Source organism: Lethenteron reissneri, chromosome 15 (assembly GCF_015708825.2).
Source record: "Lethenteron reissneri isolate LAM-NWPU_2019-01 chromosome 15, ASM1570882v1, whole genome shotgun sequence".
NCBI classification, from domain to species: Eukaryota; Metazoa; Chordata; class Hyperoartia; order Petromyzontiformes; family Petromyzontidae; genus Lethenteron; species Lethenteron reissneri.
The window spans coordinates 7,080,296-7,107,908 of record NC_083793.1 but is presented as its reverse complement, the minus strand read 5'-3'; the positions used below and the strand labels follow the sequence as shown (position 1 = coordinate 7,107,908).

Here is a 27,613-nt window from a genome sequence, read left to right as displayed (position 1 = left end):
TCAGGATGTTTCAAGACAGATGAATGGAGGAAGGCAGTGGTGGCAACAGCTGTGATTCCCCAATGACCATAAGTCAAGTGACTCACATGACAAGATAGGGGAGGCCCAGAACAGGTTCAGATACCCAATGCCACTGATGTTATCCATGACTGGGAATTAATAATAATGATTTAGATCCATTTGTCAATCTAATGCTAGATGAGGGCCTCCTCATGCCATGTCTGTCATAGGGGTTACTTGACCATACATCACTGCGCTGGTCAGTGCGGGTTGGTGAAGTGCGTGTATGTTGAATTTCTTTCGCACCATACGTAGCCAACCGTAGCGAGCCAAAGTGGGGGCTAGAACCCAGATAAGATATCACTCACCACTGATGGGAGATGTCACTCGCCACTGGTGTTCGCCATGGCCGGGAATCAAAACTCCGTTCACCAGGTTGACAGCGCCGCGCCGTTAACCGCAACCCCACCACTCCCCACGACACGAGACAAATATCGCCCGTATAGCTAACACGGAGCTCCCCACAACGCGCACACACACACACACACAATGCGTACGTACAATTGAGTGACTCTCCTTGTTGGTTTCCGCGTGTTCTGCTGCCGCCACAGCTGCAAGGTGAGCTGGAGCGTGCGGAGCAGGGGGCGGCCTCGCTGCAGGTCTATGCCGACAGTCTGCTGCAGCAGATCTCCGACCGCTGTCCCGAGCTGCTGGAGCAAGTGGTCAGCGCCCTGGAGGAAGCCGCGTCGTGACCTCGCCCTCCAACGCCGCCCTCTGAACCCGGGTCGGCCTCGCCCACCCCCCCCCCTGCCGGAGACGCTCTGCTGGCCCAGCCTCCGTCTCCTCCTCTTCGTCGTCCTCGTCGTCCTCGTCCTGCCGCTCTCGGATCGAGCCGCTGCCCTCCCCTCCTCTTCTTACCCCGCCGCCGCCGCCGCCGCCTCTGTGGCTTCAGGAGCGAAACGCCCGCTTGGCCTGACTTTGAGAGGAACGTGTGTCATCGAAACCGTTTGGGAGCCGCTCTCTCGCGAACACACATTCGCCTTCACCGCAGCATGTCGGCAATGTGAAAAGCTCTCACTCGCCCGTGTGTGTGTGTGTACGCATCTGTGAGTGCACGTCCAATTCGGTGGTGTGGTGTGTCGGTGGGGGGGGGGCCTAAGGAGGCACATGTCTTCTCCTAAATGGACAGCAGTAAGCCCCCCCCCCCCCCAATAAGAGGCAGCTCCACGGTCGCCACCGTTGATGCCACCACACTCGCTCATTGCTTGACACCTGCCCTCCAAAGGTGTGCCCTTGCAGTATTTCACTTGAGACCGATATTGTTTTACCACCCACACACTCCATTAGGTGTCACCCTCCTTGGTACCATCTTCGCCGCATGCTATAATCCCTGCCAGTTTTAGTCCTACCCATGCGCATGTGAGCGCTGTGCGAGCGGCATGCCAGTGTGCGTACATCTGCGGCGTGTTCTTGTGTGTGTGCGCGCGCGCGCAAGTCACTGCAGGCCACACTGGGACCCTGAGCATGTCAGATTGCCCTGGATTGACCCTAATGTGAAATTACACTGAAAAATACACTGCGCTACTTAAGAAGGCTCATTTGCCCCTCCCCCCAGCCCTTCTCGTGCCTGATGCGTCTGTCCCCTGGAACAGGGCTACAAGTCTCACTCAACCGTATATATACACGCATTTAAAAAAAATGCATGTCACGTCCTCCAAGTAGTATCAAGTGGCTGCTTTGTACTGTTAGACCACAGCTTGACCGGTGGAATTTTATATCAGAATGAGTGTTACAGCTGGCGAAACCGGTGTTCGAGCCAAGTATAATAGGAAGCGTGCTTATAAGGACAATTTCTTTCTAAAGATAGTGAAATGTTTGACAAACTCGTTCGCCGTCATGCCGCGCGGAGAAGGACAGTGAAGTGATCGAAAGCGCCCAGAAACATTTGGACAGCTCGCACTCGCACACACTTAGTGACACGCACTCACTTAGTGACATGCACACGCTTAGTGACACGCACTCACACACGCTTAGTGACACGCGTACCGCTCGCAACGCACAAATAACACCCACTAAGTCCCTTTGACGGCGCAATTTTACAGGTGCAACGCAATATTATTTTGTTCTTTCGGTAAAGTCACGTGGATAGAAAAATAATCATACGAATAAAGTGGATTTAAAAAAGGTGCACACAATCCCCTCCCCTTTAGAGAATGGTGCTCGAAAACTTTCGCGTCGCGTGCGGCGGTACAACGCCACGATATTGTGCACGGTTACTGCAAAACGTGAGTTCACGATATTTTCTGAACCTTTCCAGCGAACGTGATTTGTAAAACAATGAACGCGGTCAGGCTCGGAGCTGCGATAATGCTTCGACGAGCGCTGCGGTCCGGGGCGAGGCGAGGCGAGCCTTGGGTGTGCGAGGACGTGAGATTGTGACGGCATCAACCCTCTGATCGACAAACAAAAATGTGCAATTGTGAAGCCTTTTTACGTCATCGATTGAACATTTCAAAAATTTCTTTGAGACGCAAAACAAAAAAAGGGGTTAATCTTAACTTTGACACTTGCTGTTTTTCTTCTTTTTTTGTCTGCTCCAAAGTCGTCGGTGTTTTTGCATCTGTGCCCGGTGTACAACGAGAGAGAGCGCGTGAGCGCGGCATAATTTTGCTTTCGACTGCCGTTTTGGGACTGTTTTTGTCACGTGACTTTTTGCACTGAAGTGGTTGTGGTCTCCAGACGGCCTGCCTTTCTGCGTGCTCTCGAGTCGAACCTTGACGGGTTGTTTCGTCAAGGGGCTGTACTTGGTTTCCCACTTGTTTGTCATGTCTCCGAACGGTGACGTGTGTTCTCGCGTAGCAAATGTCCTCTATTTAAACTGAAAGCTGCTAAGAAATACTTTGCTGCAAGATTTGTATTCTACCCCTGACGGATATTAATTGGGGGCTAAGAATTTGTTTAGCTTTTTCTGAAGAGATAAGAGACTATTAGTTTTGTGTTTTTTGTTATCGACTGTAATTTCCGTAGCTGGAGGGGGGGGGGGGTGCATTAAAGATGTAACACACCTACTGCCATTCTGCAAAGAAATATAGCTCTTCAAGCTGCCGTTTAAAAATAGGATCTGCTTTGTGTGCGCCTGCATACAGGGGGAGGGCAAGATGGGAAGGCGCACTGGTGTGGTGGGTTGATTGGGGGGTGCGGAAAGTTTAGATTTACATTTAAATTAGATTAGATAATTATCGTTGTTGTTTTCGCTGGGTATTGTAACGGGATTTTGATCGTTTAATTTCGAATTGTCTATTATAATCCTTTTAAGGTATCGGCTGCATTGGGGCGAGTCGGTTTTTCACAGCCGATTTAACGTGCCAACTTCACACTACAAGCCTTTTGCTGAGTTGGGCGACGCTTAATAAAGGGACTTTTGTTACCGAAGAAGGCATTTACTGAGCACAATTCCGAACGTGTGGCACAAGTGGTTTGAGAGTGTGCCAACTTTTGACATGAATCTGTGCTGCGATGGCCAAAAAAATGATGTTAATTGCTCACTCAACCTCACCACAACATTAATGACTTGAACCACGTGGAAATTTCAGACTGGTAATGAGATAATGGGAATTTTTTTAAAGACCTTTGCACCCCCTTTATTACAATGGTTTCGTCTCATGCCCCCCCACCACCCCCACGTGTGCACATTTGCAAACCAGTTGTCAGCGTGTGGCTGCATTTGGAGTGTTCCACGTTGACGGTGGGGAGGGGGGCGGTGTGTGAGCGTGATTTCGACTGTTCCTGGATCGTGGCCGTGAGTTGAGAACGTGGCAATAATGCGGTTCGCTTGTTTCAACGCCGACGTCAGAATGGGTTGATTAATTGAAAAGCGGGGGCGCTGCCTCGTTGGGAATAAAATAGACAAATAGCGGAGATGATATTTTACTTAAAGCCACGTTTATACCTCAATCAGCGTTGAGCTGCCGAAAATAGTCCACGATAACTTTAAAATGCTCTTCATTGAAATTTGCACACAGCCTATTAGACTTTAAAAAAGCACATGTAATGTATGGTTGAGGTCTGACTGTATGAATGCAAAGGAACACCATACTTGTATCAATTGGCATGCTGTTAGCATGCGTCTGTTTTGTTTTCATAGTCTAGGTATATGTAACACTGCTCTATTTATATTCCCTTACCCAAATACTGTAGGTCTTGTTTGTTTGCCATTATATTTTTAAGTATTCTTTTGCTTTATTGCATTTACAAATGAAAAATAATACCGATGAATGTTTTAAAAGTATATAAATCTATATATTTTCCAAAGTTACCATTGGCGCATGTGTCGGGACGACGGACGGAAAGAGCTCTACGCTTGTACTAAGTGCGTATTGGGGTCTTTTTTTTTGTCCGACTGTTTGGTTCAACGCGGGTGGAACGCTGCCGTGCGGTCCGTGTCTGCAACGTGAGAAGCCGCGCGTGTTGATGGCAGCGTGTGTGTATGTTGTGTGTAAAAAAAAAACGAACCTTGTGAGTATATTGAAATGTTCCTACCCCCTCCACGTCTTGTCCCCTTGGTTATGCAAAAACAAAAAAAAATACGCGCGCGTGCGCACATACACACACCGCTTTAAATGTTACGTGCGTTTAAATTTCAACGGATCACTTCTCTGAAGTCCAAATGCATTTCTGAATCGAGTTAAATATAGTTGCGAATGGTTTAGCTGGATTCGCATCGTTCTCTTCGCGCCTCCAGCGAGTTCCCCTGTGCCATGGCGCGCAGCGGGGAACGCTCAAGTTCAGCAATGCGGTCGGGGTTTGCTGTACACACTTTCCTCGTTATTCGCGAGGGATACGTTTCGTAGATGCTCGCGAAAAGCAAATTTCGCCGATAATGTTATTGGCCTACGAAAACCTGTCTTTTTAAAATGAATTTACCTTAAACAAATACATAATCAAGCTATTCTCTCATTACGGTATCTCATCACTTTCAATGCAGTCGTGTTGAGAGTTCCAGATGCGATTTGCGGATAGTCAAAAATCACGGATAGCAAGCGCGTGCATACCCAGGAAATAACCGCACAGACGCACGCCTGGAGTGGTGGGGCCGAAGCCGGCCGGGCCAAACGCAGACGAGCTTAGCAAAGCGTGCCTTGGCCAAGTCAGCTTGCCTTGGCCAACCGAGGTGGTGGTGGTGACATCCACGCAGGCGACAGGCCGTGCCGCGCGATGATTTGCTTTATTTTTTTTGTTTTACTGCACAACAACGGCGTGGATGGAACATTGGCTATCACCCCTGAACGTCTCCTCCGTGGGGATTCGCAAACGGAGAGCTCGAAATAAGTTGCGGGACAATTGGGCCCCACCGTGTGGTAAAGAAATAATTCCCGCGTTGGTCACGTTTAAAAAAAGGGCCCAGGTGTTCTGCGTTTGGTTTCGGAGTCCGTTCTAAACAAAAGAGAGGAGAGAGAGAGAAAAACACAGCGAATGCTTGATTATTGGTCCCCCCCATCAAATGTAATCCTTCGTCATCGTGTGTGCGTTTCAAATTGTGTGGAAAACGGCTCGTACAATTTCCAAATTACCAAACTGCTATGTTGGTCGTGTGTGCGTTAAAGTCTACCGAACTTGACGTGTTTGGTTTATAACCCCGATTCCTTGTTTTTGTTTGTGTTCTTGCCCCGTTCGTTTAACCGAGTCACGGAGGGGGGTATGCATTGATCAGTGTGTCCATTGCTTTGATGTTTTATTGACCGGGGGAAATCTATACGTGGCACATGCAGTACAGGCTACTTAATCATCGAGCGGATGTCAGAATGTTATATTAATTCTGCCTCTTGATGCTGTGATATAATGTGCTTTTTTGATGATTGAGAATTAAAACAAATGTTAAGTGTAAATCAAGCTATATTAAATGTTATTTGGCAACCTTGAGAATCTTGTGAGTTTTTTTTCATTTTCCTCTTATGACATGACCTGTGCGCACATGTATGTATGCATGTTTAACTTCTTTCGCCGGAACCGAACATAACAAATCGTGCTTATCAGAGGTGCCGGGAACGTGCTAACGTTCTGCCGATCTTCGAGAGAATGTAACTTCGGCGATGCGGGTCACAAGATCCCGTTCGTTTGTTTTTATATCTTTTTTTTCACAAAGGGGTAATTGCCCAAAACACATGTCAGGTGACTTGGCCATTATGAGCGGCGGTGTTGATAATGACGCCGATAATTTGCGATCGTTTGCCGATGAGTGCGAGCCGCGAGGCCCTTTCTTCGCTTGGCTCCGCGCGGTGTGGCTCGTGAATGTTTTCGTTCGCCGGTCCACACGGGTGGCGAATGAGAGAGGTCACGCAGTGTCAGGAAGCCGTTTGATTCGGGATGGAGGAGGAGGAGAGGGGGGGAGCCGACGTGCAGCCGATGTATAACTTACGAGGCGGCGTGAACGAAGGGTGGTGGACTGATGGCTATCAGTCAGCTGCCCTACGTACTCGCGGGGCGTGATAGCGTCTTCACGTCCAAGTGAAGGCTTGTCAAAGCGCCGTCAGGGGTGATGGGGTGAAAGTATGGAAACATTGAGAGTTCTGGAGCAAACAAGGCCACTTAGGCCATCAAAACAGACCACCAGACCTGGTTGCTGTTCACATCCAGGTCATTGTAGCGTACATGCACCACCGTCTTCTGTTAAGTCTTATACAGGGTGCTTAAAAATGTTTTTAACACTCCTGAGAATTTGCAACAACAGCACAAGAAATGTGCCTCCGGGCTCTGGAGACCACCTGGAGAAGATTCCAGGCGTTTGTTGACAATGATGGCGAACAAGTGGAGACGGACTTTTTGAAGCTCATCACACACATTCGTTAACATGTTCTATTTCTATTAAAAGATAGTCCCATATAAATGTTAACATCTTTTTTACGCACCCTGTATATATTGGCTTGCGTTTAAATCACGGCACGTGGTGTTGTTCGAGCATGTGCGACATTAACGTGGACTTCTCAAACTGCAATTAATGAAAGCCTTGGCCATGCCCCTTTTAACCCAGGAAAGAAAAAGCTCACAGAGGCTGGTGATGCTTTTTTGTATCAGGAGGGGCCCCCCATGCATTGTGATGCCAGGTTCAAATTAGCATCGACACGTGGGAGGAAACAACCACCCCGAGAAAACGCTCAGAGACTCCGCACAGATAGATTCGAGAATGTGTTGCTGCAGTGCCATCTCCTGGCACCTCGCGGGCCAAGCCTTACAACCCATCGAGCATCCCCAGGCACGCAAGTCCGAGCAGGGATCAGGTCTGCCTAGCTGCTGACATTGTACGAGATCGGGTGGATGGATCCAGGATGATTTGATTGTGTGGACTAAGCATGCTCTACATTCACAAGTAAAGGAGCTTATGGCGCACTGCACACATCTGTACACTGAGAATGCTTGGATTTCCCGCTTGGGCAGGCGCTGTCAGAGCACGTTGATGCAGAGGATAAATTACTTTTTGTTTTTTTTTTCGGTAAAGTCACGTAGGTGAAAAATGAAATAAATGAAAAGAACTAAATTAAATCACGACGTTTCGGAGGCAACACAAGCTTCCGTCTTCAGGTGGAACCGTTACAGCCAAAGTCACTGTAGTGAGCTGTAACGGTTCCACCTGAAAACGGAAGCTTGTGTTGCCTCCGAAACGTCGTGATTTAATTTAGTTTTCATTTATTTTATTTTTCACCTACGTGACTTTACCGAAAAAAACAAGAGTATGAATCCTTACAGTCACGAATGCTTCAAATCTAGATACTGTATATTACTTAGTTACATTTTAGTTTTGCAAGCATAGTCAACCTACAATTGATTAATTAGTTGTGTATTTTTTCATTATGACTTATATTGGGTTACGTTTAAGCATTGTTGCTGCATAACTCCTCACAAACATTGCAAAGCATGCTGGGTATGTGTCGTGCCTTTAGATGCCACGAGTGTTCAAACATCGTAATGGGTTGGTTGAAACTATGAACGATGACGAGGAGTTAAACAGTTATTGCCGACTCCCAATGTATTCGTCCACATCAAGCAACATTTTTTTGTCCACAAAACCCATTTCAAATGTCTTCGGGAATCTGGCTACTGTGCATATATCCACATCCGGACCTGCCCCGTGCACGAATGACATTGAAGGGAAAATTACACCTCGCCACTTATTTGTTTATGGTTTTAACACTAGGCGGCCTTCTAGTTTTCTGTCTCCGTTTCAAAACCTGGCCACAGTCCAGGTCTCCGATGCAACGACGTTGGGAATAGGACATGCGTTTTGTGGTCCTAATAAAAACCCCAAATCATTGGGATTCACTCGACAGCCCCTGCAATGAAGCTGTAAAGTAAATGACAATTCTTAGGTTTTTGCGGTAAAATCACGTAGGTAAAAACATTAAAATTAATAAAAATAAAATAAAAATCACGACGTTTCAGAGGCAACACAAGCTTCCGTGTTGCCTCCGAAACGTCGTGATTTTTATTTTATTTTACTTTTATTAATTTTAATGTTTTTACCTACGTGACTTTACCGAAAAAACCTAAGAATATGAATCCTTGCAGTCACGAAAGCTTCAAATCTAGAATTAAATCCCAATTGTACTCCCCTCCCCCCACTACATAGATGAGTTCAAGTGGAAGTCACTGTGCATTAGTGAGTAGCACCATCGTGTATGGATGTGCACGCAGAGTGAGAACACAGGTGGAGTTGTCCTGTGCCCTCTGGGTGGTCCACGTGGTGGTCGTGCAAGCGCCTTTGGAGACCAGGGTTCAAGTCCCGATCTCACCCCTCCTGCTAATGCCCTACGGAAACATCATCAATAAGGATCGCGCCGTCCTTCGAGGGGTGTTAATCCTGCGAGCCGAGGCGAAAAGTTCCCCGTCGGACGGCATTGTGCGTTCCCCAGAAATGCCCGGCGTGCCTGGTAGTTCACTGGGCTGAGTCTCTTCTCCTCTCGCCTCCCTCGAACTCGGCAGAGACTCCGCTGCGAGCGATCGCTTCGCGTCTCCGGGTCTCAGTTGGTTAACTCGAGGCTACTGAAAAACGCGATCAAATGCATTCAGTTAAGGGAGACGTATCCGTGCAACGCGTTATTGTGCATCGTTTCTTTCTTTTCAAACAACGGAGCGAAAAAAAAATGACGGCAGGAATAAAATCCCAGACAGCAGCTAGCAGCAGCGAAAAAATAAATCTCGAAAGAGAGACTTCATAAATAAGCAGAGACGAAGCTGCCGTTGTGCAAGCGTTCGGGACCACCTCCATTCATCAAACCCGTGCCGTGTGAGCCAATCGCGACGAGGCCCCGCTGCTGTGAACCCTGCAGACGTCTCAACAGCGCCAACTGACTTTGGTCGCAGGTGAAAGCATTGTAATAATTAGGCATCATCATGTCCTTCCCTCTCCCCACGCCTAAAGCAACTGCATTTTCTCCCCCCCGCCGCCGCCGCCGCCGCCCCCCAATCAAAACTAAAACAACCCCGAGCCAAGTCGGGCTCCCCGTTGCGCGCCCCCTTTCCACGCGCGCCGATTTGCGAGCGGCCAGAGGAAGGTATTTGTTGTTGTTCAACCGCAACTTTCACGAACTTTGGCCCGCGAGAATACAGTCTGAAGCAAGCGCTGTACTCGAGTGGTCGTGCTGGTGGTGGAGGTGCTACTGCCGCCGCTCCTGCGGCTGCGAGGAGAGTCACGGAAACAATAGGAGGGGAGTAGGGGGGGGGAGTAAGAGAGAGAGAGACCGCAGAGAGACCGCGGAGAGCTGCAGCGAAAGAGAAACCGCCTCTCTTTGCCGTCGCAAGAGCGTCGCGCGAAAACTCGCGGTGCGTAAATTCGCTCGTCTGGACGAGTCCACGCGCACGCACGCGCGCACGCGCTCTCAGCTTTACTTCTCAAAGTTGAAGACTCTCTCGGCGTTACACACTACTTGAAGGTCTCGCTCTCTGTCGCTCACAAGGTGGGGCCCCTCGACTTTGTAAATAAATAAGCAAGTTAACTGTTAACCGAGCGAGCTAGGCGACTAATAAACGCGACATTTCAAAAGGGGGCGAGTGTGGCACTGTAAAAGAATAAATCGCAACGGAGTTTTCCTCTCTCGGTGCGCTTTTACGCAATCGCCGCGCAGAGCGAACAAACCCAAAAAGTTTGGCGAAAGTTCGCGAAAGCGAATCATAAACGGCTAAGTAAGCAACTCACTCTTGCGAGAGTAGTACACCGGGGGGGGGAGGAGGGGGAGTGGGAAGGTAACTACACGGCACGCACTCCTCCGTGCTGCTTACTCTCTGTGCGTCTCTGCCGACACTTCACGATGTGCCCTGTTGTTGTTGTTGTCGTCGTGACTGTCGCCGTTTCTCTTCGCCGGCTCGGCTGCGGGAGTTGCTGCACGGGCGGGCGGGCGGGTGCCGTTCGGGCATAGGAGGAGTCGCTTCATCCGAGGAGCCGCCTCATCCGGAGCGATGAGTCGAGGCGGCTCGCAATTGGCCGCTCACTAATTGAGCACCGCTCGAGCCTAGCCCCGCGATCAGTTACTCGTCGGCAGGCGCAGCAGCAAGAGATCTTTAGCCCTCGGGACTCACGCGGCAAAGAGTCGGGCGACGCGTGGGCCAGCTGCGCTCTCCGGCAAGTACGTTGAGCGGTCACCGTTCAACTCATGGCTCCCTGTCTCTCACCTGTGCGCTGTGTTGGCGCCGGCAGCTTTGTACGAATAATGGGGAGACATACGGTGGCGTTGTTGCGCGCGCCAAGGGTAAATGCTCAAGAGAGCCGGTGTTTTGTAAACTTTTTTTTTAATGTGCTTCTTGTTGTTGGTGGTGGTGCTGATGATGATGATGTGCAGATGGTGGTCGGGACGGATCCGTGAGTGAGGTCTCAGTTGTCGTCGCCAACCTCCTCGTCTCCGGCCCCCTTCCCCACTTTGGTGGGGGGACGTTCGAGGCCTCTCGCAGGGAAACGTAACCCCCTCGGAGCAAGAAACGCGTTGCAATGTTCAATTATTTTTTTTAACAAAAAAAGTTTGGAACATAAAGAAAACGCTGACACTCGCTGGGGATAAAGTTTCGGAAGCGTTGCGCAGGACGGAGGAATTTAAACAAAACTTCGCGGCAGAGATCGGCGGACAAGGCAACTCCAAACCATACTCATCATCACCCCGGTAAGCCACGTTCGGTAAAGTGAATTTCCTCTTTATATGTTTTTTGTTACAATTCCTACTTGTTTAAAGTTGCGGTCGACAAAAAAAACAAAGCACGTCGTTGCATCGTAATTGTGTAAATCGCTTCGCTGCCTCCAGCCGATGACAAGTTGACTCTCCACGAGTCGATTCGTCGCTTAACCGCGAGTCTGTGAACAACTCGGCTCAACTCCCGTGCACACTCCCGGCACGCACGCCACTTAGGCGCTACACGTGCGTGCGCGTGCGCTGTTCCACAAGTGCGCGCGATGTGAAGACTGCAAGCGCAGTCGTTGATGCGTTGCGTTGAATGCGTCGCGGATGTCGATTGTTCGACGCGCGTAACAACTTTTTTTGTTTTGTTAAATTGCGCGTAAAAGCGCCGTGAAAACACGTTTTCTTCACAAGCCGCTGAGTGGAGTCGCCGGTGCCGTTTGCTCTTCGACGGAGGCAACGTCGCTGGTTGTGCAACGGGGTTTTTTGGCATTGCCAGAGCATCACCTGCGGTGACTTAACGACAAATCGCACTTGATGTTCGCTCACATTTTCACTTTTCGCACCCGATGACCGTTGCACAACCCGCGTTTAAATAAACCAAAGCACCCTTCATGGCCTGCATCTCTCCATCTCTCCGGCTCACCACTCATCCGAGTTGCAGCAGAAACGCGACATTCATTAAAAAATAACTTTGTCTCTGGTTCTTCGCATCGAACAAATTGGTTTAGCTTCCAATCGCTCGTGTAAGGAAGGCCTCGTCTTCACCGACCGTTGTACGAATAACTTCTCGTATAATAATAATTAACCCTTCAAAGGTTTTCGTCATTCCATTGCTAGATGATGTCAATGGATTGAGAGTTTGCTTGACCATACTTCACCTCACTGGTCAGTGCGGTTACAGCAGAGTTATTTCGGGCGGTGCCAATATCCTAAATCACTCATTGCTATTTCTTCATTTGTATTCTTTCAGCGTGAGTCCGATATGCGGTTACGTAATATCAACTCCATTGTACTGCTTTAAAGACTGCACACCAAAACCGACCAAACACTCCATCTATCCGCAAACCATAGAGACAGTGGGGTGGGGGGACGACCGAATCAGTCTGTCGATTCACCCGAATGAATGAGTGTGTGTACGTGTGTTGAACTCCTTTCGCACCGTACGTAGCCAACGGTGCCAATCGGAGGTGCGTGCGTGCCGTGCGAGTGTCGTTTGTCTATTCGCGCTGGCGATTGTGCAGCTCAAATGATAATTAATCAGCGAATTCGAGTGCCGTGTTCCCGAACTAGAGAGGGCCCAATCATTGCAACGGGCGTGACAAATACAGCGCGTCCAGGAAAGCTTTCATCCGGTGTTTGAAAACTTTATAATTAGACAGCGGTTTGAATACCGCGGTGTAGAGGCTTGGCAAACGAGTCCTTTATACGCTTACGTGTGTTTTGTTTGGAGGTTATTTTTGTTGTTGTTACCGCAAAGCTTTGAATGATCTCGTGACAGCACACATCGGAAGCATTCGAAATTATCTCATCGAGAGGTATTGGCCCAATTACCCGGCAACCTGTCACAGCTCAGAGCAACTGAACTTCACCCACTGCGATCGGAGGGAACTTGGAGCTGTTCAGACGCAGTGTGTCCAAAACTTCATCGCGTCGACCACCACCATCACCAACCACGCCACGTCTCTCCGCGTTCGCCAATGCATTCCTCGCAGTCAAATTGCAACTTAAATCGTTCCACGGTGCACGCGTCCGACGATTTGTTAGACGCGTTCCCTCCTCCTCCTCCCTCCTTGTGATGCGCTTCGCAATTTTGACGCCACCGGCGTGAACATCGAAGCCGCTTCGAGTCAAGGTTTGAGACGTCGGTGTGCGTGTTCCACGCGTGTACGCGTGGAACACGTGACGCAGAGAGAGAGAGAACGGTAATTTGCACGGGGCGCGTCACGTGGCACGTGTTTAACAATCATCGGGCGCGTGCAGCGTGGAACGAGTTAATTTGCATTTTTGAATTGGAGGACTAAAATTGGTAAACGCGCAGAGTCGCGGCGATCCGCGAGGACTGGAGTTTGTGAAACCCTGGACTTTAGAGAGATGAGACCCGTGCATTACAATCTTCAGGCTACATATCGTGCGTGACTGCAGATGATATATATATTTGTATCGATCTAGCCTATACTTTCCGTCTAATCCTGGTTCTTTCATAAATTATGCTACCTTCATGGACACTGTATATGTTCGTTGCGTTCTCCTTTGGCATGCATTTTCGTCGACTAGCCCTACCTGTCCAAGGGGTCTTGAACGACGACTGCGTTTGCTAATTCCATTTTTATGTTCTGCGCTGTTTACAATAACATACGTATACTCAATGCGTAGGTGTCTTGTGTTGACCTCCGCATATTCACAGTTAGTTCGTTCGTCTCGTAGCCTTCCCTTCGTCCGTCCGAGGGGTTGTCCGGCAGCCAGATCGACTCTCATGTGCCACAGGGACTATTGTCCGTCTTCGTCAGTTGTTGCGAATTCGATTTGTCCCGTATACTGATGAGACATTGTACTCGTAACGGCGCCATCAATCCAAGTTCTATTCACGGCACACACACACACACAAGGTTTAATTATGTGTACGAATACATTATCAGAAATAAAAGTGTTTCATTTGTCAAACACTTTGCCATTTGGTACAAGTAAATATCTCGAGCAAAATGCTCACTGTTTTTGTGCTTATACATTACAGATGGATGAATGCCTACCCGCGCCAATGTTGGTCACGGGGGTCGTTTGGCCATCCTTAACCACGATGGCTTGGTGAACGGAGGAGGCAAGAGGGGGGGGGGGTGTCAAATATCATTCGCCACTGATGTTAGCCGTGGCCGGGAATCGAACTTCGGGTAGCCGGGCTTCGTAATACATTGGTGCTAACCGCCGCGCCGCCGCTCCAACAGAGTCTTGTGACACCGCGTGACCCTGCATCTTCATCTCGTAAGCAGCTGCAACGTGCTTATTAGTTACTGGCCGTGGATTTATTCCAAGTTCATTTTTTTTTCTTCTTTTTAAATTGCGAAAACTTGTAGAGAAGTCGAAATTTTAGTTTGCGTAGCTAACTGCCACCCCGCGCCCCCGATAAGCATTTCTGTTCTGCGCAAACATTTAAGAACACGGCGATGAACAGCGACACACGTTTGCGTCTTCCTTAACTCGAGCACTGACATCGCGGGCATGCCCACACACCCTTTGCTGTGTGTGCTGCAACGATTGCGAGATGGGGCAACGGGTAACTTTAACCCCCACTGCGGGTATACGGTGCGACAACCCGTTCATTATCTTTGCAATGCACCTTTACGCAAGAACGTACGCACCTGCGAACACAATTTCTAATTGTAACTCATCCGCGAATGTAATACACACATTACATGATACTGTACCACGCCATCAAGTGCCATGTACTAAACCTTGCGCCATCGTCTTGCGAGATATGCACCGCACGTGTCTGTAGCTCTGCGATTTAAGACATGTATACAAACATGTATAATTGGCGACGTTTCGGGCAATGGTCTTTCGTCACAGCACATAGACGGAGGTGTGAGAGAGACACAGAGTTGATAATTACGTTTGTCTGCTGTGAGGAAGGACCGTTATGTATTTTTCATCTTTCAATGAAGTGTTATTTGACGAGTGCTTTGGTGGTAAAAAAACATTTTTATTTAACTGTTCTTGTGCATCACTGTCAAAGCAGCGGCAGCGGCAACATCACCCGGCAATTTGTTTAGATACAATGCGCGTGTGCACATCGTCCACGAGGAAGCCACTGGAGACACGCACTTTTGAATCTCGATTGAAAACTCATTTCCTTACAGCTGCTTTTTTGCGTTTGTTTTGTTGGCACCTCCGATTAGCACGCTTGGCTACGTACGGTGCGAAAGAAGTCCAACATACACACAGACGGTACTCGCATTTTGGGGGTGTATTATTTTCAAAATAAACGGCAACTGGAAGAATGTGGCGAGTTCTGTTGAGTGATGCGGTATTATCCCACTAACGTATCTCTGGACGTATCTCAGTGCATCTCGAACGATGATTACGCACGTGCATAGACAAAGACCCCCAACCCCTTAATATAGCTTCAACAGACTTTTGGGGCAAGCGCTATCAAGCGAGCAACTATTTACGCCCAGACTCACCGTCTGGAATCTCGGAAGTGATTGTTGACAGCCTAGAATTCGACAGAGGCGATAAGCGAGTACTTGACGGTGCAGATTTGAGTAATAGAGAGAGAGCATCACACTTTGCTGCTTTTACAACGTTGCCATGTACCTTCATTACCATTGCCCAGGCAGACTCTTTGCAATGGGGTGCAAACATGCATAATTGACATTAATTGGTCACGCTTTAATAATGGATGATAATTAATGCGCTTTAATTCAATGCGGCTTGCATAATAATGGTAATTCCGTATTTCAGATTGACGTTGTGACTACTGTCAATGGCCAGACATTTTGAAAGTGTAGTTCATGAAGGTTTGCATGTGTGTGTGTGTCTGCACTTACCACTGCATAAGCACATGCAAGATGGTGTTTGTTGTTGGCTTGCATGGCCTTCCTTATGTGTACAAACGCGCTTATACAATGTGCGGGAACGTGTATTACGTGTCCACATTAAACAAACAAAGATACCCCGTGTAGCCTTAGCAGACTTGGGGCAAGTGCTGTTAGCGAGTAGCACCTGTGAAGATCGGCACGGCACACGAGGGAAGGGGGGTGGCTAACACTACGCCCGGTCGCCTTTGTCTCCCCAGTGGCGATGTTTACACACCACACCAGGTACTCATTTAAGGCTGAGTCGACCTAAGAGAGGGCCATGCCCGGTTCAGATAATCGTCACCCGTGTTGGTAGTGAGCGGGAATCGAACTCGGGTGGGCTGGTTTCGTAGCGTAGCGCTAACCGTTGCACCACCGCTCCCCACACACACACACACCTGTGCACACACAAATCACTCTATGAAAGGGCACTTCATAGAGTTCCTGTACAGCGTGCAATTAATGATGCGCGTTCTATGAGCGGGGAGAGTATGTTGAACACTGGCTGTGTTGTTCAGTTATATTAGTGGCCTATATGCGTGTCACATTTAGGATATGATGCGTACTACATACTGTATACCCGTGCAGTTCCATATGGGAGTGTATCCGTGTATGTAATGCATTCATTGGCTGAACATACAAAGAACATAACGACGTCGACCGATGCGTATGTCATCAAGTGTATATGTATTATTTGCAATGTTCTGCACACGTATACACTGCGTTACTTTTATATATATATATCTACATTTTAACATGTCACGTGTAGATATTGTCCATGATCGATGTGCAACAATCCACCGGTGTGTGACAGCCTCCCCCACACCTACACTACAGAAGGTGGTCGTGGTGGTTGTTTGACCATACTTCACCATGCTGGTCATTACGGATTGGTGAAGCGGTGGGAGCCCAGGACCAGCCCAGATGAGCACTTGCCACCGATGTTAGCCGTGAGCGGGAATGGAACTGAGGTTCGACTTGCAGTGTACTAACCAATCTGTCACCCACACGTATAATTAATCAATCACTCAAATACCTATATTTGCACGCAGCATAAGCCCTACATGTAATCGTGCAGCGCATGTCTAAATGATAACTCGTATTGTCTCCATACTGTTATTGTAAGTGTTCGCTGTGACTTATGCAGTTGAATCACGGATGGAAATGTTGCATTATTGTCCTCTGAATAAAAGAGAAAAACATCTTATTACAAGAAAGAGCTGTTAAAGTTCTGCGGGTGTATTGTTAGAAAGGGCGCTATCCTGAAATGTGATGTCACATTGCAAGACATACTGAGTTTATAATAACAAACATCAGCATAACGAAGTTCTGTTTATCAACACACATGAATAATTGAGTTATTTTAAGTGATTCGCTTGTCTTTCCTATACTTTGCACTCCTATCGTTTATTGTACTGTTTATTGTAACTTTCTGACCTGCCCCTACTGGACATCTGTGAGAGAGAGCTTCATAGCTTATCGGATTTCTCCACTAAAAAATAAAGATTCTGATTCTAATAACGCACATTTTATTCTATCGGTCTGGAGGCTTTCCAGATCAATATTACCCGGCCAGCATTTTGTTTCAGCAAGCATGTAAGCTAACTCTTGTTCCGCCTATTCCGGGCTCACAAATCCTCTCCCCCCAGTACCTATTTGCTTTGGAGGATTCTCTCCTATTTCTGCTGACATGGGTAATAAAATAACTATCTGTATCCTTTGCAGTCTTTCACGTGCCAAATTCTGTGGGTTTTTTTTGTTTTACCCTACCTCCCCCCCACCGAAGCTTAATTTAACAGAGCTCGTGCTGTTCGAGCTGATTGATTGAATTCGTAGCCCCGACCCCATTCCTTCAGCCGCCTTATTATGAACTTTTTTTTTTTTTAAACAAGCGTGAACACATTGAACGGGCCTTGCAGTTCTCGCTTTTAATTGGACGCAGATTTGTCGACGATGTTCGGACGGCTTCGATTTTTTGAGTTTGTTACCAGCAGCGGTGGACACGTGCACTCGGAAGCGCGCACGCGCAACAAGACATGTCAGAGTAAAACACCTTTCCTCAAAGCCTCCCGGCATTAAATGCACTTTATTTCTGATAGCTCAGGGTTATGTGCTGGTTAAGCTCACTCAACTGGACATGCAAATCCCGAGGTCGCTGGCTTGACTCATTCGTCCGCCGGGGGGCAGCTGTCACCACGGATGCAAGTTTCTTAAAATCCCCATCTGCCTCTGTCCGCCCAGCAGTGCGAATGAGTGCACCGCCATCGAGTCAATCAGCAGGCCAGGTGTGGTGGGAGTGAGTGATCGGGATACTGCCACCCTTCCAATACATCTGGCCACAGCTTGGGGTTTAGTAGGCCAAATCATCCTTTAAAGGGGGGGGGGGGGGCATCTCTGGACTTGAGATCCCTCTAGAGCTCCCTCTATTGGATGAGGCCCCATGCCAGCAGCGGAGTTGAGGAGCGAGCAGTTTGTAGGAGTGTCATTGCTGCCCCCTTACCGAGACCTCAAAACAATGAATGCAGCCCCCCCACCCCACCAAGGAAAAGCCTGAATCGTGTTGAGGGTTTTTTCAAAGCCGGCAAACGTCGACAGCGACCGACAACGAGAACACGACGGAACCGCTCCCGCAGATGACTTGACGCTCACTAACAACGTCACCTTTTACTCGTCAACACCGTCCGTCCGCTCGACGGCAACACGACGCATCTCGCTAATTCTCAGCCCTGGCCTCAAACGGATCGCGACAGGCGGCCGTGGCCTCGACCGCTGGGCCCTCTCCGAGTTTAAAATGGCACGAAATTTGTATTTCCCCCCCCCCCCCATCACCACCAAAAAAAAATCGAATACAATTTTTCAAGCGACCATTCGGCTACTTAAAAGAGCCCCCCACCTCGTTTTCTGCCACTCGGCTCGCACAACAAAGCGGCATTTTTCAACGGGCATCATCCTCGCCGCCCAGGCTAGAAGATAAATGCAGATTGCGGTCCCGTACTGATGTTCACGAGCGCAAAGTCTTCACGGAGCCCGTTGTGCGCACGCCCGGCGTACAGCTGTGACCGTCGCTGACAGCGAGTTTGTTCAGGTGGCCCGTTCTGCAGCGCCGGTAGCACGGGAGACCTCGCGTGCCCCCCCACCCCCCCCTGCCCGCTCTTGTCATTCTAAACGCGACCGCTATCTCTATTTGCGGGTCGCAACGTTTGTATCTCTGCATGTAACTGTGCCGCGCGTGTGACGCGCCAACGTCTCACGCCAGCGAGGCAGCATGCCGAGGGGGGGGTTTGCACGCGCACACGGAGATGGAGCGATTTCATCGGCGCGCGTGCAAGAGATTGGTGACGGCTTTGGGTGAGAAGGCCTTCATCCAGCAGTGGATAGGTCGTGGCCGATTGATGAGGATGTCCATGCCCGCAATGTGTAGAGTAAATGTTGTACGATTTCTACTTTCATTTACGTGTCGTGATTTGAATCCGTCAGCCTGTCACTCCACTGCTGGATGACAAGCTGTCTGTGCGGTGTCAAAACATAGGGCTTCGGAACCACATTTAACTCCGTTAGGTATGGGCTCTTGAAAGAGGAGGAGCGGAGGGGGGGGCGGGCATCACCAACCAGGTTCGGACACCACTCACCACTGATGATGTTAAGCCGTCGACGAGAATCAGGTTATCGGCGGTTCCCAGCGCGGCGTGCGAACCGCTGGGCCACCTGCTTTTAGCCCGCGGTAATTGTCCAGGAATATAATTTTGCATTGAGCACGAAATGCTGCCGCTCTCAGCCCCCCCCCCCCCCCCCGCGATTTCTTTTTGTTGTTGTTTGAGATTGCAGCGGCTTCGTGTGGATTCGAGTCCACGGGAGAGCCGTCACTCACCGTGCAGGGTAGAGAACGGGGCAGGGCATAATCTTTAGAAAAAGCCATAAACAAAATTGTGAAAATGTGATGATTCGTGTATAATATCGGGAGTGCCACGGCGCGCTGAGCCTTCGCATGAATATTTAAGGCGTTTGGGCCATTTTCTCGCAGCCGTGTAGCCGTGCAATTATCATCCAATATGCATGCTGGTGCCTTAATGCCCGATCATTTTAGTGTAATTCTTTTAATGCTCTCATAGGCATTGCATGAGTGCAGGCACTTACAACGCTGCAGTCGATTGGATTGAGAGCTGAAAAATCCCCCCCCCCCCCATCCCAAACCACCCCCGTGCCCACGGCCGCCGTGCCGTCTTGAGTGCGTGTCGTGTTTGGTGAGCGGTGAGTGCCTCCTACTGAAACTACCTGGGCGGATCACTGCCACACGGACGCGCGGCTACATCTCAGCCCATTGAGGCGAGGGGTCCCCTCCCCTTCCTTACTCCCTCCCTCCCTGACTCCCTCCCTCCCTCCCACCACCAGCACCACCAGGTGAGCCCACTGCGCACGATAAGATAGCGTTCGTGGAACAAAAACCTGCCCAGTGTCGATTTAATTAAGGCTAAAGAACAAGACTCGAATTCCCTTAATATCTCCGCTGATAACCAGTTACAAGGCTAATATTGGTCAAACAAGGCTGTGTTTAATCGAAAGCTTAATTTTAACATACGATGGGGGGGTTTTTGGGTGGGGTGGGGGGGGGGGTGTACTCAATTAATACTGGGTATTATAACATCCGTCGCCACTTTATTAAAGTTTTAGAACACTTTTGATCCCTGTTTGTTGGATCCTGTTGAAATGATGGCTAGAGTGAACGGGTTACGAGGTGCGCAGCTGAATTTGGTGATGCCATCTGCGTAGGGGTGACCTCTCTCCCGTGGCTGGGCTCTGTACACACCGCTGGATATGTCCACGTGATTCCCGAATTACCGTTCTTAATCTGTACCTCACCAATATTTCGCTGGTCTCTCAGGCAGGTTCCAGATGTTTATTCTTACTGCTATTATTGTGTACAGTAACATACATCTCGCTCGAGTTTCTTTTGAATAATTTGTGCGTCAGATTTTACATAATTAATAACACTTCAAAAATAATCTAATTATGTTCTCACCAAGCCAGTGAAACGAGGTAAAACTAGAACGCTTAGTACAACAAAACACCTACAGAGTGAAAGCAGTTTCCTGCTCAGCTTGGAGCACCGCACTCATCTCTTGAGCTCGTGAAGTAAATCCCACATTCCTACGGTCGAGGAAAGTCAGCACCTCTGATTGGCACGGTTGGCTTACGTACGGTCCAAAAGAAGTTCAACACACATGCACACAACGTCAACCGCAGCTTTCATCGCCGCCAGAAATGGCTGTCGTTCTATTGACCCTGGAACAACGCAGGACAGAGTTTACCCCGACTCAGGATTTGAACTCAGAGGCCTTTCCACTTGCGAGCAGTGCAACTCAAAGCACTTCGCCATGCAGTCGGGTGTCGTAGTCAACGAGGACAAATCATGCATCAATACGCCGTATTTTAAATGCGTACGGCATTCAGTAATACGTTGTAAAGTGTGCAAATAATTTTTTAATATACATTGAAAACAATTTAAAAGTGTGCAAAGAAGCGTGTAGAGGTCCACACGTGGAATCACACTGGGAGACAGAAAGAGGATCGGCGCGGATTAGAGAAGACACGCGGGTTACAGGCATCATCATTATCACTCTTCAGACAAGTAAGCGGGCTTGGTTTGGGCAAAACTCGGCCTTGAAACGGGCTTGGTTGGGCACCACGGTGGTGAGATGTTAACTACCTCGTCTGGTATGCAGGAAGTTGTGGGTTCGATCCTGACCTCCCACGCCTTTATTTTTGGAGTGTGCGTGTTCTCCTCGTGATCGCATGGGTTTTTCTCCAGGTCCTCCGGTTTTTCCCTCCACATTTAGAATCAACAACACGCGTTTAGAGATATTCGGCCGCTCTTTTTCAGAAGCGACCTGGCCGCGAATGATAGCTTAACGAAGTGGCTTATCAACATTAATGTGGCAATCTATAGCATCCAAATACTGTGAACGCATATTTCTAAATGTGGAGGGAAAAACCGGAAAAAATCCACGCGACCACGGGGCGAATATACAAACTCCAAATATACCGGCGTCCGGGGTCAGGATCGAACCCACGACCTCCTGCACACCAAGCGAGGTAGTTAACATCTCGACAAGCATCTTGCTTGGGGTTTCATTCAGCGTGGGGATCTATGTCAGCGGCGTTGCGCTGGCGACGGAAGGGATCAGAAAATGAGCGCCGAGCACGCGGCCGTAGAGCATTCGCCACCGTGCAGTGTTCCCGCCATCGTCAACAATTCCTGTTTAACGCCAAAATTTGTTTCCTATTTAACGCCAAAAGGGCACGGCGCACGACAATCGTGGCCGTTTTCAATGCATTCCGCACCACACACAGAGACGCGCGCCTGTGATTATCTCCGCGCGTTGGATTTGACTTGCACGACCCACGCCGCAACGAGACGTCTGCAGACGTCAGACTTTCTCACAAAGCGGACGTTGAACAAAAAGTTGTTTTTTGTTTCTTACCAAGTATATAACCCTTTCTTTATTGAACCGCAGTACAAACTGCTCGAGAAACACGCCTCGGTAGATGCGACGCAAAGTGAAGCCACCCACGTCCCTCCTTGAATCGCGAAGCGGAGCGTTTGGAGCTTAACGTGAAAGGGCAATGTGTGTGTGTGTACACATATTTCTGCTGATCCATCACGAACGATCACGTTCATCCTGCAGCCACCTTCCAGCCTGCGCAGCGATGGATAGAATTTCAAGTCCTGAAAAGCAGCCAGCAGGGGTTATATTCCTTGGTTTTCACATTTATTTCTTTATTTACATTTCTCTGCTGAGTTCGAACTTACGAGGGGAGATGGCTGGAAAGGGGGCGATGAGAGGTGGCGGCGGTGGTGGGGGGGGGGGTGAGAGGAGGCTGGAAGAGGAGGTGGAGGAGGAGGAAAAGGAGGATGGGGGGGGGGGGTGGCGGCGTGGCGTGGCTCAGAGCCAGACGTGGGCTGAAGTCGAGCCATTCTGACGCTCATCTCATCCGACACGGACCTCTCCTTGCATTCGGCTGCCATCGCTCCCGATTACTCTGAGCGGCTCGGTCCGGGCGCTCGCCCTCGCTCTGCAGCCGCGGCGAGCAAGGGCCTGGAAAACAACAGGCGACGCGACCCTTCTAGCTGCTGGTGATATTCGTTTTCGAAGCGAAGTTTTCACAACGGGGCGAACGGCATTGGTGCCTGACCTCACGACGGCGCGTCTCCGCGCTAAACTTCATCTGTGTGCGCGTTAGTTTCGACTTGGTGGAGAAAGTTCACGCGCGCGCTGAAATCAAGGGCGATGTCTATTGATTAAAAGAAAATTAAGCCAGGAGTTAATGGAATTTGGACGTGGCAATTTTTTTTTTGATATTCGCCGTAGGGAGATTTCTGCATCCAGGATAAAAAAAAACATCCCTTCAGCACAGAAGTCAAACGGTGGGGGGGGAGGGGGGTATAATTACGAGCTTAAGAATGGTAAAATCATCTCACTGAGTCCACTCGAGGAAGGAGTCAGACTGCGTTAATTGTTGAACACCCCGGCGCATATTTAAAACAGCTGACTGCAAACCCTCACGCTTCTTGATATAAGTCAGAAATAAAATCCCCCCCTCCTCCTCTCACATAAAAAACTACACGGCCTTCATGACAATGTCGTGATGATAACAATTACGAGTTGTAAAATGATCGAAGCGTTATTCTCCCAGCACCTGGACATAATTGGGTTGCGGCTTCCAGGAAATAACACGTTACAAACGTCCGGTTATATTTTTTTTGTTCGAAGACACGACGAGTTGCCCCTAACCGAGGGAATCCGCTTTGTCTACAACGTCCTATCGTTGCCGATTATTGCGATTTTTAAATCCTTTATATTAAGTTCACTTGCTTGCTTGCGCGCTTACGACCGTGCAAATCTTTCGGTCGTTTTTTAACCCACTTCCCGTGATCCAATCGAGCTGACATTTTGCACACAGACTCGTTGTGCGTGACAATTTATTTTCCTGAAATTTTTTTTTCCATAACTTTACACTTTTTAGGGGATTTTTTTTTATATTTAATTACCAATTGCTTAATGGTGGCAGGCAATCATCTGACCCATAGGTGGCAGCCATCTCAAGCCAGAGGACGAGAGGACTCTAGCCGCCACGCATATAAAGGATTTATAGTGACAAACTTTGTTTTTACGGGTTAATTTTTACGATGTTCACCATCAACTCTTTGCAGCCTTTCAAAAACAGACCGACAATGGAGATCGCATCGGGGATGAGGGCTCGGTGGGGGGGGGTAGGGGAAAGAAATAAAAGCCCCCCACCCCCCAATCATTTAAAATGCAGTCATTCTCTGTGCACGGGGGCTGTCCCGAGACATCTTTAATGGCCCACGAGCAATAATTAGAAATCGCTTACAGCAGCCATTGTGTACTCTGTACAGTTCCTCCTCGCTTTACATTCAGAGCGTAGTTGTGCTGTGGTGAAAAAAGAAAAGTCTCCACGCTTCATTCGGGTTGTCAGAGCTCGTAGCGCCGAGTAAAATGCGAAAACGCCACGTTTTCAAATCTCCAAACTTGCAGCCACCACCGGCGTGTGGGTGGGTGTGGGTGGGTGGAGGGGAAAGAGGCTTCACACACAACGAGCGCTGACAAAATCTCGTTTGATGGCGCTTCACTTTAAATCGGGGGTGGTGGGGGGGGAGTGGTGGGAGGAGAGTTGTGGGGGGCGGTGGGGAAGGAGTGGTGGGGGGGAGTGGGGGGGAGTGGTGGGGGGGAGTGGTGTGGGGGGCGAGTGGTGGGGGGTAGTAGCGGTGGGTGGGGGAGTGGTGGGTGGGGGAGTGGTGGGGGAGAGTGGTGTGGGGGGGAGGTGGGGGGGGTGGTGTGGGGGGAGTGACCCCACCACTAGTGGTGGAGGGGGAGTGGTGGGGGGGAGTGGTGTGGGGGGGGGAGTGGTGGGGGTGTGGTGGGTGGGGAAGTGGTGGTGGGTGGGGTAGTGGTGGGGGGGTAGTGGTGGGGGGGGTAGTGGGGGGGGGAGTGGTGGGGGGGTAGTGGTGGGGGGTAGTGATGGGGGGGGGTAGTGATGGTGGGTGGGGTAGTGGTGGGGGGGCAGTGGTGGGTGGGGGAGAGGTGGTGGATGGGGTAGTGATGGGGGGGTAGTGGTGGTAGGGAGGTAGTGGTGGTGGGGTAGTGGGGGGGGGTAGTGGTGGTGGGGTAGTGATGGGGGGGTAGTGGTGGTGGGGAGGTAGTGGTGGTGGGGTAGTGATGGGGGGGTAGTGATGGGGGGGGTAGTGGTGGGGGGGGGGTGTGATGGGGGGGTAGTGGTGGGGGGGGTAGTGGTGGTGGGGTAGTGATGGGGGGGTAGTGGTGGTGGGGAGGTAGTGGTGGGGGGGTAGTGGTGGGGGGGTAGTGATGGGGGGGTAATGATGGGGGGGGGGGGTAGTGGTGGGGGGGGGGTGATGGGGGGGTAGTGGTGGGGGGGGTAGTGGTGGTGGGGGGGTAGTGATGGGGGGTAGTGATGGGGAGGTAGTGGTGGTGGGGGGGTAGTGATGGTGGGTGGGGTAGTGGTGGGGGGGCAGTGGTGGATGGGGTAGTGATGGGGGGTAGTGATGGGGGGGTAGTGGTGGTGGGGGGGTAGTGGTGGTGGGGTAGTGGTGGGGGGTAGTGGTGGGGGGGTAGTGGTGGGGGGGGGTGATAGGGGGTAGTGGTGGGGGGGGGGGCTCCCACGTGGCTGCGAATGACCGCGCCGTCGCTGCGCCTCGTCAGCTGTGAAAGCGGCGGCTCACCCCGCCCGCTCAAGTTTCTTCTCTTCGGGCGGAACCCCGAAGAGAAGAAACCGACAACGACGGCGCTTTTCTCGGGAGGGCAAAGAGCCGCGTTCTGTCAGATCGCCGCGTGACGACGCACGCGCACGCACGCACGCGCTGGCGAGCGAGCGCGCGCGTGCGCGTGAACGTTGCTGCAGCAATGCACCCTTTTACGTTTCCGCTGCTCGGTGTCACCACGTCGATTCTAACCTTTATTTGGGGGGCTGAACTGTGTAGAAGACACGCGACATCTATGTTTCTGCGTGTGCGTGCGTGCGCGCGTCCTTGACCGCACGCTGTAGTTCATGAACGCACAGCAGCAGAGCACAGGGCACCTGTAACCACCTTTCAAGAGCACGGTGGGTTAGTCCCACACCGAGAGAAGACTACCATTCCTTGACCGCCGTGAACCAAATAGGAACGCAGGCGTAACACCCACATCCCTGTGTGCTTGGATCTCAATCGTAATAATAATAAAATCATCTTCAGCCTTCTGTCATTGCATTGCTGGATTGAAGACGTACCCTACCCGTACCCGGCCGGGTACGGGTAGGGTACGGGTACGGCTGGGTACCCGTTTGCGACCCTGGTGCGGCCCGGTACGGAATCAAAACCCGTTTGCGACCTCTGCTGCAAACGGTGAGGAATTCCTCTGCTATGCCCCCCCCCACCACCCCGCCTTCCTCTGATAAAAATGGCCATGGGCCACAAATGTCCGTTGAGAAAGCGAGTGGATTGGTTGAGAAAACTATAGCGCCGGTCCAGGACGTTTTTTTAATTCGCGTAGGTGCGAGACGACGGGCGGAGTCATCTTCTTGGTTCTTTCGGTAAAGTCACGTAGAAGGGAAATAATGAAATAATAAAAATTAAACATAAAAAAATTAATCTCACGGCGTTTTCGGCCACAACGCAAGCAGCCGTCCTCAGGTGAAGACCAGGTCTGTCGGGGGCCTGTTCTTCACCTGGACGGCTGCTTGCGTTGTGGCCGAAACGTGATGATAATTATTTTATTGTTTTATTTTTATTATTTTATTATTTCCCTTCTACGTGACTTTACCGAAAGAACCAAGAAGATGAATCCCTGCAGTCACGAAAGCTTTAAATCGAGACGGGCGGAGTGTCTGGCTGGGTGGGGGGGGGGGGCCTGCCTGGCGCTTTGGTGCCGGCTGGAAGTCACCACCATGCCACTCACAATTGCCGCATTTTTTTTTGTTTTTCTACAGCGACGAATAAAAATGGGTGATTTCTCCAAATTTACGACACAGAATGTGTGGCTGGCGATTAAGGAAAGATCTAAGGACAGATGGGGCAACCACCGTGTCTAGCGTGGGTTCGATCCCGATCCGAACACAATACATTTCCACGTGATAAGCCACTTCGTTGAGCTATCATTTGTGGCCAGGTCGTTTCTGAAAAACAGCTATATTGTTTAGTGGCCTGTATATGATAATTATTTTAAACAATAAGAAATTAGATCACCACTGAATGCTTTCCCTGCTGCCTAATCAAGCACATCCAATAGAATATATAGAGCAGCATCAGGGTGACGTCATCATTAACTCATCAGGTGCAACGATTTGAGGGGGGGGGGGGGTTATTCATTTATAAATAACGCGATCTAAACCCAAAAACGTTGATTATGAATAATATTGGTCGCGAAAGCCTACGTGTTAAACAGAATATTTTTTGAAATTCCATTTAAACCACTCATGCCGCCACTCCTCGGCACTCTTCTCGAGCCTCAGCCGTCAAGGTCCCCGATGAAGTGGTTCACCTACAGTCCTCACAACCCCCCCTGCCCCCCACCGTTCTCTCTGTTCCACGTCAGCCAGAGGTCTCCGTTTGAGCACGAGGGTCACCGGCGATGTTTGACGGACAACGCGTTAATTCGTCGATGGCTTTGTATGTAAAATTGCACGGAAGGAAAAAAGCCGAAACTTGCAGCCAGGTCACGAGAAATGAGGTTAAAAATGCCTTCTTTGAGCGTCGAGAGAAAAGGATCGGTAATTGCCAAGCGGTGTGCGAGCTCTCGCCATGAATTGAGGCGCATTCCATCCGTGCACCCTAAAGTGGCCGATGAACAAGCACAGTGTTGCCTCGTGACCCCT

At 49.9% G+C, this 27,613-nt stretch overlaps 2 protein-coding genes across 4 annotated transcripts in view; both read left to right on the top strand.

Moving 5' to 3' along the window:
- Positions 1–5,922, top strand: part of LOC133342647 (ELKS/Rab6-interacting/CAST family member 1-like) — a 189,971-nt gene extending 184,049 nt beyond the window's left edge. Inside the window, 1 exon segment of the mRNA XM_061551931.1 lies at positions 612–5,922. Within this exon segment, the coding sequence (XP_061407915.1) occupies positions 612–752 (141 nt within the window). The 3' untranslated portion in view covers positions 753–5,922.
- A 3,736-nt stretch (positions 5,923–9,658) lies between these two features.
- Positions 9,659–27,613, top strand: part of LOC133342643 (protein Wnt-5b-like) — a 53,270-nt gene continuing 35,315 nt past the window's right edge. Inside the window, exons 1-2 of one of the 3 annotated variants that reach the window (XM_061551924.1) lie at positions 9,659–9,813; positions 10,827–11,141. The gene's annotated coding sequence lies outside the window, so the exon portion shown is untranslated. Of the gene's footprint in view, positions 9,814–9,836; positions 9,948–10,377; positions 10,614–10,826; positions 11,142–27,613 lie in introns of those variants that run through there. The other 2 variants (XM_061551925.1, XM_061551923.1) reach the window with 2 other exon arrangements.